Consider the following 13,721-nt stretch of genomic DNA (forward strand, 5'->3'; position numbering starts at 1 on the left):
CCCTGACCATCTCCTAAAGGGCCCAGCTCTCGGCTCTATGCATTGAGGATTGAGCTTCTAGCACATGAACTCCGAGGCATGCACTCAGACTGCAGCGAAGTTGGTGCACTTATCCAGACCATGGAGAAGAGGTTCATCAGTTACACGTGGAGAATCACACCGGGGCTTGCCTGAGAGAGAGGCCTGGCCACACACCTGCTCTCAGGATCAGCTGCCTGGTGCTTGGAGACTTCTCTGGTCCTCTCCCTTCTGATGCATCTTAGACCTTCTGACGGGACTATCTACCTTTACATCACACAGGCTAAATCATACAGGAAATCAGAACCAGGCAGAAGTCATCATATACAACACAAATTATTGGGGAGCACAAAAGTCAACCAACCTTAGAAGAATGGGAGAGCCAGGCATGGCTACGCACCGTTGTCTTAGCACTTGAGAGGAGGAGGCAGGGGATTGTTGTCAGTGAGCATACTAGGGAAGGAACAGACTAACGTTGTAAGAAACAGACTAACGTATTTGTATCTTTCTGTAACATCAGACTTTACAGAATAACAATGAATCTGCAAGGTAAGGTATTCAATGGCAACACTGTGCCACACAATGCCGCTTTTCTTGACAGCCCGGCTGCCAGCCTAGTCTGAGTGGACCTGACACAGCACCTGAGAGGAGGGAGCCTCAATTGAGCAACTGCCTCCAGGAGACTGCTCCCCTAGGGCATTTTCTTAATTAGTGACTGGGGACAAAGCTGAGCCTATTGTGAGCAGAGCCACACCCGGGCTGGTAGTTCTGAGTTCCACAAGAAAGCAGGTTGAGCAAGCCATGGGAGCTAACCAGTGAGCAGCACCCCTCCACGGCCTCTGCGTCAGCTCCTGCCCTGCTTGAATTCGTGCCCTGATGTAGAAGTGTAGGCCAAATAGACCTTTCCTCCCTACATTATTTCATACTGTTTCATCACATCAACAGTAATCCTTACTAATACGCTTGCCTTATAAGGTAAACACAGGCTCTTTTTTTTTTTTTAAGATTTATTTATTTATTTAATATAAGTACACTCTTGCTCTCCTCAGACACACCAGAAGAGGGCACCAGATCCCATTACAGATGGTTGTGAGCCACCATGTGGTTGCTGGGATTTGAACTCAGGACCTCTGGAAGAGCAGTCAGTGCTCTTAACCGCTGAGCCATCTCTCTAACCCAATACAGGTCCTTTTATTTATTTATTTCTTTATTTATTTATTTATTTTTAATTTTTCGAGACAAGGTCTCACCATATAGCCCTGACTGACCTGGAACCCATTACATAGACCTGAATGGTCTAAAAAGCCACCTGTTTCTGAGTACTGGGGTTAAAAATGTGTTTCACCAGGGCCGGCTGTGTTTAACTTTTTATTCCTATGGCTTATGTGTGTTTGTGTGGGCCTGCATCACAGGAGTGCAGGTGCCCACACTGGCCAGAAGAGGACATCAGGTCCTCTTGAATTACAGGTGTTAGTGAGCCACGGTGTGCGAGCTTGGAATGGAGGTTGGGTCCTTTGCAAGATCAGCAAGGGCTCTACTGACCCTCTCCGCTACCCTCCTAGCTGGGCATGATGTTGCTTGGTTTGGTTTTGGTTTTCAGTTGGTTGTTTGGTTTGTTTGGTTTTGTTTTCTGTTTTCTGTTGGTTTTTTTTTTTTTTTGGTTTTGTTTGTTTGTTTGTTTGGCTTATCTATGCAGCTCTGGCTGTCCTGGAACTCACTATGTAGACTAAGCTGGCGTCTACCTGTTTGTTTCCTGAGTCCTGGCATTGAAGGCATGTGCCACCAGACCCAGCCATTAAGTTGTATTAATGTGTGAAGTCTGCATTGTAAATTTTCCCATTTATAAATGTACAAGTGAACCCAAAAGCTCATTGTTTGCTCTTTAAAAAAAAAACTGAACTGATTTATTGTAGAATTATGGTTCTATGTTCTCCATTCTCCATATATGAACTTGGAAAAATATAGGCCTTACCTTATTTCAAAATGTTCTAATAACATGATAGGTTTTTTTTTACAGATTTAAAATATAAGGTGGTTGTTTACAAACCAATCTCATTCCTCTCTGAAAATAATTTTTAAGCTTTTAAAATATATTTTTTAAAGATTTATTTATTTATTCTATATAAGTACATTGTCACTGTCTTCAGACACACCAGAAGAGGGCGCCAGACCCCATTACAGATGGTTGTGAGCCACCATGTGGTTGCTGGGATTTGAACTCAGGACCTCTTGAAAAGCAATCAGTGCTCTTAACCATTGAGCCCTGTTTATTTTGTTTGCATTGAGTGTCTTTGCCTGCATGTATGTGTACTGAGTATATGTACTACCCGAGGAGTCCAGAAAAAGGCATCAGCTACCCTGGAACCAAAGTTACAGACACCCATGAGCCATCCCGTGGGTGCTGGGGCCTGGCTTAGGCCCTCTGCATGAGCAGTAGGTCCTCTGAACCGCTAAGCCATTTCTTCCTTATTTTAATTCTTGAAGCTAAAGCAGCTAACATGGGCACATGAATCTGTAGATAAAATTCTCAAGGGTTGCAGTATGCATCCTTAAGTTTGAAAGGGAATCATTTACACACTAATTAAATGGAAGAGAATTAAATATATCTTTAACACGTAGTAAAAGTTGCAAATCATTTGCTAATGGGCGTTATTGAATGCATTATCTGGCAAGAGAAACAGCAGGTTTTAAGATAATTGGAAAGGAGGGACCATGTATTCATCAGCAGACAGTGCTATAAGACACTCGTGTGTGCTTTTGACATACTTTGAATGTGACATTCACCTTGTGCGTCTCTTCTTCGTCCACAGTGGTATCTCATACATAATTCTATATTGCTTAGGATATTAACACAGCACATGAGCTTCTGTGTGAAGATTTGTTTGGGTTTGAAATTATAGTCTTGTGCTGGGCATTACAGACAGCCCCAGCACAGACACTGGTACAAATCTTTTATTTCTGAAGGTTAAAATCTCTTGCTGCTCCCAAATCCGTATGACCGATACATACTTGCCAACTGAAAAGTAGCAAAAGCGATCAGCTAGCTGAGTTTGCTTTTCCTTGTTAAAGTAGACTGCCTCTTCATCTACACTCACCCTATTCTATCATCTGAATCATGGTTATCGTCTTTCATAATTGCCCTGTATTTAAAAAAAGAATTTAAGACAAGTTAGTGGTCTACACCGTGACTGAATGGAGGATTCTGCGTCCGTACAACTTTAGCCTCAGCGACGTCTGGATGACATCTCAGAAGTGGTCCATAGAGTCTGAATTCAGAGCGTTGGATATTTTTTCCCAGAAAGAACGAGTCAAGACACTGATATCAGGAAAATCAGTGCAGACAGATTTCACTCCGTAATTAGCTTCAGTTTCTCCAGAGGAGAGTGGGCCTTCTGAGGAAGAATGAGGAAACAGGGAGAGGTTCCGGCCCAGTCAGAGGTGTGGACATTGCAAAAAGCAGGAAAGGGTAGGAGGATGTGCTAACCCACAGTTACTTAAGTCCGGCTCCTCCTATGACCAAGTGGACTTGGCTGCCTTCCCCGCCCCCTCACCCCCCACCCCCACACGTTCGCCAAGGGTCTAAGTCAGCTCTGGGCGGAGAAGCTAGGTGGAGACCTCTAGGGGGCAGTGGAAGGGTTTACTAGAGAAAATTAGCTCTCTGGCTGTTCAGGAGTCTGCCTCCTCTGTGCTGTCAGCTCTTAGACGTCACGTTAGTGGTTGTTGAGTCTCTTCCTGTGGGAAAATGTGCAGAGAGACTACCGTTCCTCATAGGTCAAGACAAAGGTCTAAGGCGTAAAGGGCCCTGACCAGAGTCTGGCCTTTGTCGTTAACCACTTCCACATGCTGGAAACCGCACTCCCACCGGAACATGTGCATGCCCACAACCATCACGTCTAACCTTGCCCTAGTCGGTCAGTCTGGAGTTCCTTTTGGGTTCACAAGAGTGGCTGATTTCTCCTTAGTCACCAGAAAAGTAACAGCACACCTCAGTTCAACAGCGTCAAGTGGGTTGTTCGCGGTTTGTTTGTTTTTTTTTTTTTTTTCAAGAGTCCGGAGATGTCTTCTACACTAATTCCTTGGTAGAATACTCTTGACAAACGCATTTTAGGCCTATTGGTGGCACACGCCTTTAATCCCTACAGGGAGGTCTGAGCTCAAGGCCAGTCTGGTCTACACGTTCAGTTCTAGGACAGTCAGAGCGACATAGAGACCCTGTACTTTTTTTTTTTTTTTTTTTTAAGCGGTTTAGGGAAGAGAGGACTTAACCCGGGGACTCCCAGTGGGGTAACATCAAGCGTCAAGGCAGCAAAGGCTTGAAGCAATGCCAGGCTCACTTCTTCCTCTCTCGAACTTCGGAGGGCAGCGCTGCCCTCTCTTACTGTGGCTCTTCCCACCTCAGCTCACCTGGTCAGCGTCACCTTCACAGCTCTCCCTGGAAGCTCACCTGCTAGGCAATGCCAGCTCCTGTCAGGCTGACACCACACGAGGCTTGGTTATGTTTCTTTGGTTTCTTGCAGTTACCAGATTCTCCAGTGCCTGTGTGCATTTGTTTACCGCGGCAGTGGCGTCTGGAATAACTCAGGCTGAAGGGAGGGGAAAACAAACAAGCAAGCAAGCCAGCTCTCACGGAAAAGGGGGAGGGGTGGTTTATTCCGGAGACAAATAGGGGACAGAGATTTAAGTTACCCCAAACTCTGTAACAGCTTCCTGAAGTTTCTGTAGTAGCAAAGCAAACGCAGTCATAAATCAACACACTTTCCAAATACATCGTTGGAGTGTTCTAGCAAGGTGATGGGCAGAGGCAGTTGGGTGGGAGAGGATCACAGTATCTGACATCTTTACCTTTAAGGCAGATCAGTATGTTGGTTCTTCACTGAGGCCAGATTCCTTGTTTATAACTTCCTTGTTTATAAACATAGTTAATTCAGCTTAATTTAGTGTGTGTGAACGTTTGCCTTCTTGTTTGTCTTTGCACTCATGCTTGCCGGGTGTTGATGAGATCCAGTAGAGAGCATCAGATCCCTTGGAACTGGATTATAGACAGTTGTGAGGCGCCGTGTGGGTGCTGGGAACTGAACCCAGTTCTCTGCAAGAACAGCCAGTGTTCTTCACCACTGAGCCATTTCTTTTGCCCCCATCCCCATTCTTTTGACCAAAGATGAAAGCTTCCCCTGAGGTCTCCATCTTTACATATTATACGTGGGAGCTGGAACGCTGGTGAGGGCGCAGTCTACAAGGCCTGGCTAACTGCCCATTTAGTGTGTTAATTCCTAAGCAGGTTCTGCTCCAAGAGCCCGCTGAAATCAAAGTGGAGCTGGAGGGGCGGGGGCGGGGGCGGGGTGGGGAGTGGAGTCACCTCAGCTGCGCCGCCGTCCCAACAGCTCGGGTAGAGTGGAGCCCCCAAGTGTACAGTGCGCATATAACCAGGACTTACGAATCCCAGTGGGAAAAAGCAACCCTGTTAGAGAAACCACGAAATAGGATTTTAGACAGCCAAGCACAATGTCCAAACCACTCGCTTCCTGTTTAAGAATCTAAATGATCGGGTTGGGGATTTAGCTCAGCGGTAGAGCGCTTGCCTAGCGAGCACAAGGCCCTGGGTTCGGTCCCCAGCTCCGAAAAAAAGAAAAAAAAAAAAAAAAGAATCTAAATGATCACAATGTAGACTTCCAGACCATAGTATGGATGGCTCCAGAGGCAAACCCAAGACTTCCCAATGTGCAACTAAAGTGAAGGGGCTCCTGTGCTCACAGATTTGTCCGCTTATAATTGTTCCGTAGATGGCTCAGAGGTTAAGAGCGCTGGGGATCTGGTGCCCTCCTCTGGCCTCCATGGGAACTGCAGACATATATACACGTAGGGGAAGCACCCACACATAAAATACACAACACATAAATGGATGTTTCAAATAGGATTTAGCTATGTAGCCCTGGCCGTCTTGGAACTTACTTGATAGACCAAGCTGGCCTTGAACTCACAGAAATCCATCTGTCTCTGCCCCTCAGCTGGGATTTTTTAAAAATATAACTATTTCTTAATTTACAGATGCATGAAGCAGATGGGAGGGAAAGACTTCAGTATAGACACAGCTCATTACACTCCCAGGGACCAAGAGGAGAGAATTCCCACAATGCATTAACCTTCCCTGACCTCGGGGTTTTATTTTATTTTTAACTGTTAATAAGATGTATGTGCACTCTATTAGAAATGTTTTTTTTAATTTTTTTTTTTTAGATTGGCCTTTAGGGATTCTCTTGAATTAATTCAAGTGGAAGAACTAGAAACTGTTGAGCACTAGTTCATGTGCATTCATTCGTTCTCAGCTTTTTTTTTCTTAACAGACTTATTTATATTATTTATACAGTGTTCTGCCTGCACAGCAGAAGAGGGCACCAGACTTCATCTCAGATGGGTGTGAGCCACCATGTGGTTGCTGGGAATTGAACTCAAGACCTCTGGAGGAGCAGTCGGTGCTCTTAACCGCTGAGCCATCTCTCCAGCCCAGAAATGTTTTTAACATCTTTTTAAGTTTTATTTATTTTTATGCATATGAGTGTTTTAGGTCCCCACAACTCCCCCACTCAGTCGGCGATTGGCGAGGTTCTAGATATTAGGTACAGGGCTGGAGAGATGACTCAGTGGTTAAGAGCACTGACTGAAGACAACTACGGTGTAATATATATAAATAATATTATTTTTAAAAATTTAAAGGTGATAGGTAGAGAGGTGTCAGTAATCGACATAGTAAGTAGAACAATGTTGGCTAATAAGTGGTTAGAAGCTTCTTTTTTTTTTCCTAAAGGATTATTTATTTTATGTATGTGAGCACACTGTCACTGTCTTCAGACACACCAGAAGAGGGCATCGGATCCCATTACAGATGGTTGGGAGCCACCATGTGGTTGCTGGTAGTTGAACTCAGGACCTCTGGAAGAGCAGTCAGTGCTCTGAACCGCTGAGCCATCTCTCCAGCCCTTGAAACTTCTTTTACAGACCCATGGTTCCAACCTACAGAGAAAGAGAAAAGCTGGTTACCACCCACCCACCCACAGCCACCTACCCACACCCACCATAACTCCTATTTCTGTGCCCAAGCTGCAAGGCCACTGGACAAAACAATTGAGAACGCGGGGGGTGGGGGGGAGACGTCCAGGGTTCCTCTGTGAGCATGCAAAACAGCGTGCACTCCACCCCCAAATACAACAACACTTTCCATGTTCGCTGGCTGAAAACCCGTCTTATATCTGCAGCAAAGGTTTCAGATGCTGCCAGCAGGGGGCAACAGAAGGCTGCGGCTTAAAACGGAAAACTTAGGCTCGCTCGGCCAATGAGAAAACTTGAGGGTTCTGCAGACAGCCCGGAAGAACACACTGCTGTGTGAATAAGACGCCTTAAGTTCGGGGTGATATGACCTGCTGAGGGTCGCACGTGTAATCAGGGACCCTGGCTTATTCACTCATGTAATTCAGCTTCCCGAGCCCTGTTGTTTTCAGTTTAGCGTTAAGGAAAATCCATGAACGCAGGAGAGAAGTGGAGTCCTCAGGGCTACTGAGTACCACAGCCACGGTTTTGCCCGCTTTCCGTTCTCTGTATAATCATACATTTCCTCCCATACCACTACCAGGAATTCTGGGGAGCCCCATCAGAGGTACCACGTGTTACAGGGAAATTGGGGTGCCCTCTTGTGGTCTTAGTCTCCTTACAAGAATTCAAAGATGGGACGGTGGTGCACACCTCAATCCGGGACTCAGGAGACAGAGGCTGTCAGATCTCTGTTCAAGACCAGCCAGGGCCACATAGTGAGTACAGGCTTCAAAAAAAAAAAAAAAAAAAAAAAAAAAAAAAAAAAAAAAAAACAGGAGAAGGAAAAAGGAGGAGGAAGAGGGGAAAGGAGGGAAAGGAAGGAGGAAGGAAAAATGGAAGGAGGGAGAGGGAGAAAGGAGAGAGAGAGAGATACTGACTTAAGAACAGACCCACAAGGATGATTTTATTAGAATTTAAAATTAAAACCCCAGGGCAGCCAACTGTAAATCGCAGCATCTACCCGAAAGAAAGAAAAGCAGCAGCCCTGGCATCTTTAAGGTGAGCAGCATTTGGGCAAACAGCCACTCTGCCAGAAGGGAACTTCAGAGAAAGAAGCTAGACATGTTAGGGAAACATAGGCAGAAGCACACACACGCACACACACCAAAAAAAGGATGGAAAGAAAAACCAAGGTTTTGCTTCTCAAATTTATTCAGAAGCTGCGGCGGGAGCTCTGTGCACGCTGGCGCTAGGGCCAGGAATCCTAGGAAGGACAGGCACACTATCTCATTAAAGGGATAATTATTCCTTCTATCGACTGGGCATGGCTTAAAGGTGGATAGGTCTGCCTTCCTGAGGGGTGACTGACCTGCCCAGCTGAAATGTTAGGACCACAACCTGGTACGGCTGCGTATATTTCCCTAAGGTGGGAAATGGCTGTTCTTCCTCAGTCTGCATTGTTCACATCAGAGCAAAACAAAGCAAGAATCATGTTTCCTTGGGCCGGTGAGTCCCTGTCAGTTCTTTGAACCCGGTGCCTCCTCTGAATGCAGAGGCTCTGCTTCTGCAGCTCTTCAGGACCCTTCCAGGAATCTTTGCAGAAGGACACTTGTGTAGGGCCCTGACGTCGTGTTTTTCACTCTGCTTTTTTTTCCTAGGATGAAGACCTGGAAGAGCAGAACGCTCCAGGAAACAGCACAGTCAGGAGCAGAGTTGTACAGAGTGGGGAGCAAGGACGGGCCAAACAGGTAGGGCAGGTGTGGAGGATGATCCGGGACCTGCTACCATGGAGAAACTGCGCTGCCTGTGTGGTTAGTGTGTCTAAGGCAGAGCCAGAAAGAAAACTCACGTACCCTACCGATGAAGTTTCACTTCTGCAGAGCAGCCCCAGACTTCCAAGAAAGGGAAATCATCTCAAGGCAAAAGGTCTAGCTGTAGGCAAGCGTGGACCTTCATCCTTGTAGCCCCAGCGACTCAGGGGCAGAGGCAGGAGTCAGGGCTAGCCTGGTGTCAAAGACCAAATACACCAGTGAAAGAGGCAAGCCAGGCGCCCCGCCCTTGGTCCCATCAAGCCTGAATCCTTTAGGGGACCTTAGCTGCAGTGTTTGCTGGAATCCTGAAGATGTAGGCTCTAATGCTGGTGAAGGAATGGGCTTGCCAGAGAAAGAGAGAGAGTGCAAGAGAGGGAGGGAGGGAGGGAAGGAGGGAGGGAGGGACTGTGGTGCTGGGCCTTGGACTCAGCCTCTTTCCCCATGGTTCAAGCCTCTCTAGTTCTTGAGGACCACTGTGGAATACACGGGTGACGAAAGGCAGAATAAATAGTGTCTGTCTTTGACGCGCTATGGGGCCCGCATCCTTGGTATCTTTGGGGATCAGATGTTTTAAGCCCAGAGGATCAAGGGTCATTTTGCATATGTCAGAGACTAGAAGCCGAGCTCCGGGTGTGTTCAGAGCCCACGTGTACCTGAACACTCCCCAGTGACGTATGATGGCAGCTTCACCAGCTGAGGAATTGCAGGATTGAGAGGGGGAGCTGTTCTGGAAACAGGATAGGTCATGGATATTTGGGAGGAAGCTCATACTGGTCCCAGAAAAAAAATTGCCCATGAAAAGTGACTCTGATTCAGACACTTAAGTCATCAGGGCAAGGGCAGTGCTCCCAGGCGAGAGGGCGTGAGTCCCTATGGAGTCTGTCAGCTCTTGAAGTATGAGCTTACATCTGCAAGCCAAGCCTCCGTTTGGTTTCAGGCTCTGGAAATGGGCAGGTTCCAGGTAAAGGGAGGACAATACAGCCCTTGCTGTGAACTTCATTTAGCCCTCCCCCCGCCAAAAAAAGCAGAGCTGGTGTCTGGTGTTGAGTGATTGCTGCAGAAACTGGAACAAAATATCAGAAATGCAAACATTTAAAAAAAAAATGCAACCCCCCCCCAAAAAAAGTGGTGATCGGGAATGCCAAAGGGAGAAAGGAGAACATAAATATGGCCCCAAATTTAGTTGTAAAAGAAAAAGAACCGTCCATCCAGTAGAAAACGGATGACCTGTTGCTTGCATAATAATTTAAGAGAGAATGTTGAACATTCCTTGCCTGAACTCTGAGCAAAGGAGTCCAGAGTTCCTAACACCCGGGTTCTCATTGCCTTTGCTCCAATGTTTGATCTCCAGGACGACAGGCAGATCACGATTGAGCAGGAGCCTCTAGGACCCAAAGAAGGCACAGAGGAAGAGAGCGAAGATGAACGTCAGAAAGGGTACAGTTCTTAGGCCAGCCGTACAGCCACCCTACCCCGCGTGTGGGTTATCCTGCATTTTGTCTTTTTGTTTTATTCTCTTCCACTCCTCAGTTTTACTACGCTTCCTTAGAAACTGTCACCACCCCCATCACCTCCCACCCAGCCAGCACCCCTTGGAAAAAGCAATGGCCATTTAGGGTAATGGATGCAGTCAATTAGAAACAATGTTGCTCTCAGAACCTCGAATCTACTTTTACACTCAGGACAGTCTTCTCATTAAAGGTATAAATTACCTACTAATGGCTCCAATCCATACATGAGGAGTCAATTTATCTTCCCCATACCAATTGATTTCTCAAAATCTACATTAAATCTCAGAAAACTGGTCCAGGGAGACGGCTGCCCAGCATGATGATCTGACTTCTATCCCCAGGACAGACTTGCGCATCCTATTGAAAGCTGTCCTCTGACGTCCCCATTTGTTTGGTGGCACACGTGTTCACACACATAAATACAAAACAAGGAGGCATGATAAAAATTTTATAAACTGTCGCCTTTATTATACTATAGCCTTGAATTAGTCCAAGTTCTTACCATCCCTAAGACAGGAAAGTGGGCAGGTGTGTGTTTGACAGGGTTTGTTCTCCAGCCCAGGCTGACTTTGAACATGCCTTTACCATTCTCTTCTTGCCTGCTCTCAAACGCTGAGGCTGTAAGTGTGAGTCACCATGCCTGGTTGAAGCAATATTGCTATCTGGGTATGGGGTGAGTGAAATGAAAGGCAGTCTACTTGAGAGCCTGGAATTTCATGCCGATACCGTATCGTAATATACATGTGCATTTTCTAAATTCCTATGTAAATGTTTTTACTTAAATTTCTATATCTCTAAAGAACTTTTCAAAGGTGTATCTATATTTTTTTTAGTGTATGTGTGTTTTACCTGCATGTCTGTCTGTGTACCACATATGTACCTGGTGCGAGTGGAGGCCAGAAGAGGGTGTCAGATCCCCAGAGCTGGGACTATTAAATGATCAGGGGCCACCATGTGGGTGCCAGGAAGCTCACCCAGGTGCCCTTCAGGAGTGGTGTGAGCTCCTCGCCGAGCAGCCCCAGTCCCTGAAGAACTTTTATTCTTAGGCATCAGAATAACGTCTCTTAAAAATTAGAATGGGGGGGGGGGTGGTGGCTGGAGAGATGGCTCAGTGGTTAAGAGCACCGACTGCTCTTCCAGAGGTCCTGAGTTGAAGTCCCAGTATCCAAATGGTGGCTCACAACCATTTGTGATGGGATCTGATGCCCTCTTCCAGTGCGTCCTAATAGAGCAACAGTGGACTCACATAAAAATAGATAAATCTTTAAAAATAAAACAGAGTTGGGGTTGAGAGTCTTGACATCTGAGTACCACCAAGAACATTTGCCAGGTTCCACACTTCATTTATGAGGCTCTGACCCAGGGCTGAGAAGGTCTCTGGAGGCACCATGGGCCCCGAGGTTTCACTAATGGTCACGGCACTGACGCGATCACCCGTGGGTTGTTCAGCCCGGACAACCAAACAAAGCAAGTCTATGCCGAGACTCTGCCTCACAGGGCCAGACTGCCGTGATGAATTACACACTTTCTCTGCTGCTGTAGGGTAAGAGTTGTAGGAGCCAGTGCACAGCAGACGGGGGTCTAGACCAGTGGTTCTTTACCATGGCTGCTTTAACGAAACCAGTGTCTCCTCCTCAACTGAGGATCATGGGCTATTGGCTTTCCTTCTCCTGAATTAGACCCCAAGAAACTTAGTCTTTACCTCGTAGCGATTCCCCTGATATCTCCTAGGGTGGAGTTTTAGATTCTCACGCATCCTCTCGGTCAAGAACGTTTCCCATGGTAACAGGGTATTGTATACCCTGGGGCCTTCCACTCAGAAGCTCTACCCTTCCTGTGGTTGATTGGTTAGTCACTGTTCTCTCCCTCAGGCCTTGGCACACTCATTCGCTGGCCAGTCCAAGTTATGACCAGTGTCCGGCTAAAATGAACGTCCCATTTCTGCTCGGGGACATGGCTTCAGAAACCTGTTTGTTGCTTCTTTACATGGCCTAGCTGCGGCCTCACACGCCAGGTACTTCATGTTGGGGTATCCAACTCTGTAACCTGTTTGCTTTTGTGTTGCAGGTTCTTGGAAAGGAAGTATGATACGGTTTGTGAGTTTTGTAGAAAGCACAGAGTCATTCTCCAGCACACCATCTGGGCAGTTTTACTGACAGGTAAATACCAAAGGGGAGTGGGAAGACTGTTGCCTTTCCTTGGGGTCTTTTAAGAGTTACTTTCTGTGGAAGGAAAAAAATCTCCCCTTCCCCTGGATCTCACAGACTCACCCGGAGCAGCGGTGGAGTCCATCAAAAAGCCCTGGAGGGAAAACCTAACAAGCCTATTTTTCCCTGCCTTGTTTATGAGACCAACCAGCCATTTTTTTAAAGTCACTTACTGTCTTCATTCATTTTCTGTTGCTGTAAATGAATACTGCAGGCTCAGTCACAGATGTTTACTCAGGCCCTGGAACAGGGTACGTCTAAGACCAAGACCATTGTCAAAGGCCCTCTACTCCGTCAAAACACAGAGAGGGGTCTTTGAAGCACTAAATAACCCAGGCTAACCCATGTCTTTATCCTTTTATGAAGCCACTAGTAACATCATGGCGGCCCCGACCTCAGGACCTCATCCAATCACAATTATTTCCTCAAAGCCCCACCTCTGCTCCTATCACAATATGAATGTGGGGATTAAGTTTCCAAAACACAAACTTCAGAGGGACACATTCAAACCATACCATCACCCTACTCGTGGGGCTCGTGGGAAGAAAACACCTTGGCTGATGCAAATCCAGCTTCCTTGGGCAACTGGCAGACTTCCCAATGACACAAAGTTAAACACAAACAAACATTAGTTGTGGGAGTGAATACAGGGTAAGACCTGGACCTTCTGGCCCAGACTTTAGCCTACAGGCACATGAGAATGTACCCCGATTTTTTTTTCTCTGTCTTCTCAAAGCAAAGGGCTTCAAAACCCATTGTATGAAAACAAAAACAAAACAAAATAAACATTGGCTGTAAAATGTGAACCTTCCCACTCAAGCCCATCGACCTTTGAGTAAGAAGGCGGCGTTGCCAAAGCCAAGAGTGCTGTTGATGCTCAACAGCTGGAAAAGCGACATCGAGGCTGGCCATCTTCCCTCTAGGAGGCCACGGTGTCTCAGGGCTGGCCCTACTGGATTGTCAATGTTGCCACTGTAACAGAAATACAATCACAGATAGTGTGTAAGTAGAAAGGTGTGTCCGTGTTGCAATTCTACTTGAATGGAGGACACACGTACACACAAGCCAATGCAATGAGCTGCACACCTCCCTAGTAACTTATCCTGTAGGCTACAGTTTGCTAACTTTGTAGAGTAAGAAGCCTTTCTTCC

The 13,721-nt window shown here is 46.5% G+C and overlaps 1 protein-coding gene across 2 annotated transcripts in view; it reads left to right on the forward strand.

Annotated features, from left to right (window-relative positions):
- The window catches only part of Slc28a3 (solute carrier family 28 member 3), a 52,388-nt gene that overhangs the window by 13,246 nt on the left and 25,421 nt on the right, over window positions 1-13,721 (forward strand). For both annotated transcript variants that reach the window (XM_039095316.2, NM_080908.2), the window contains exons 2-4: window positions 8,700-8,789; window positions 10,204-10,289; window positions 12,431-12,522. In XM_039095316.2, coding sequence (XP_038951244.1) covers window positions 8,700-8,789; window positions 10,204-10,289; window positions 12,431-12,522 — 268 coding nt within the window. The remainder of the gene's footprint in view (window positions 1-8,699; window positions 8,790-10,203; window positions 10,290-12,430; window positions 12,523-13,721) is intronic.

The sequence above is a fragment of the Rattus norvegicus genome, chromosome 17 (genome assembly GCF_036323735.1).
Source record: "Rattus norvegicus strain BN/NHsdMcwi chromosome 17, GRCr8, whole genome shotgun sequence".
Lineage (NCBI taxonomy): Eukaryota > Metazoa > Chordata > Mammalia > Rodentia > Muridae > Rattus > Rattus norvegicus.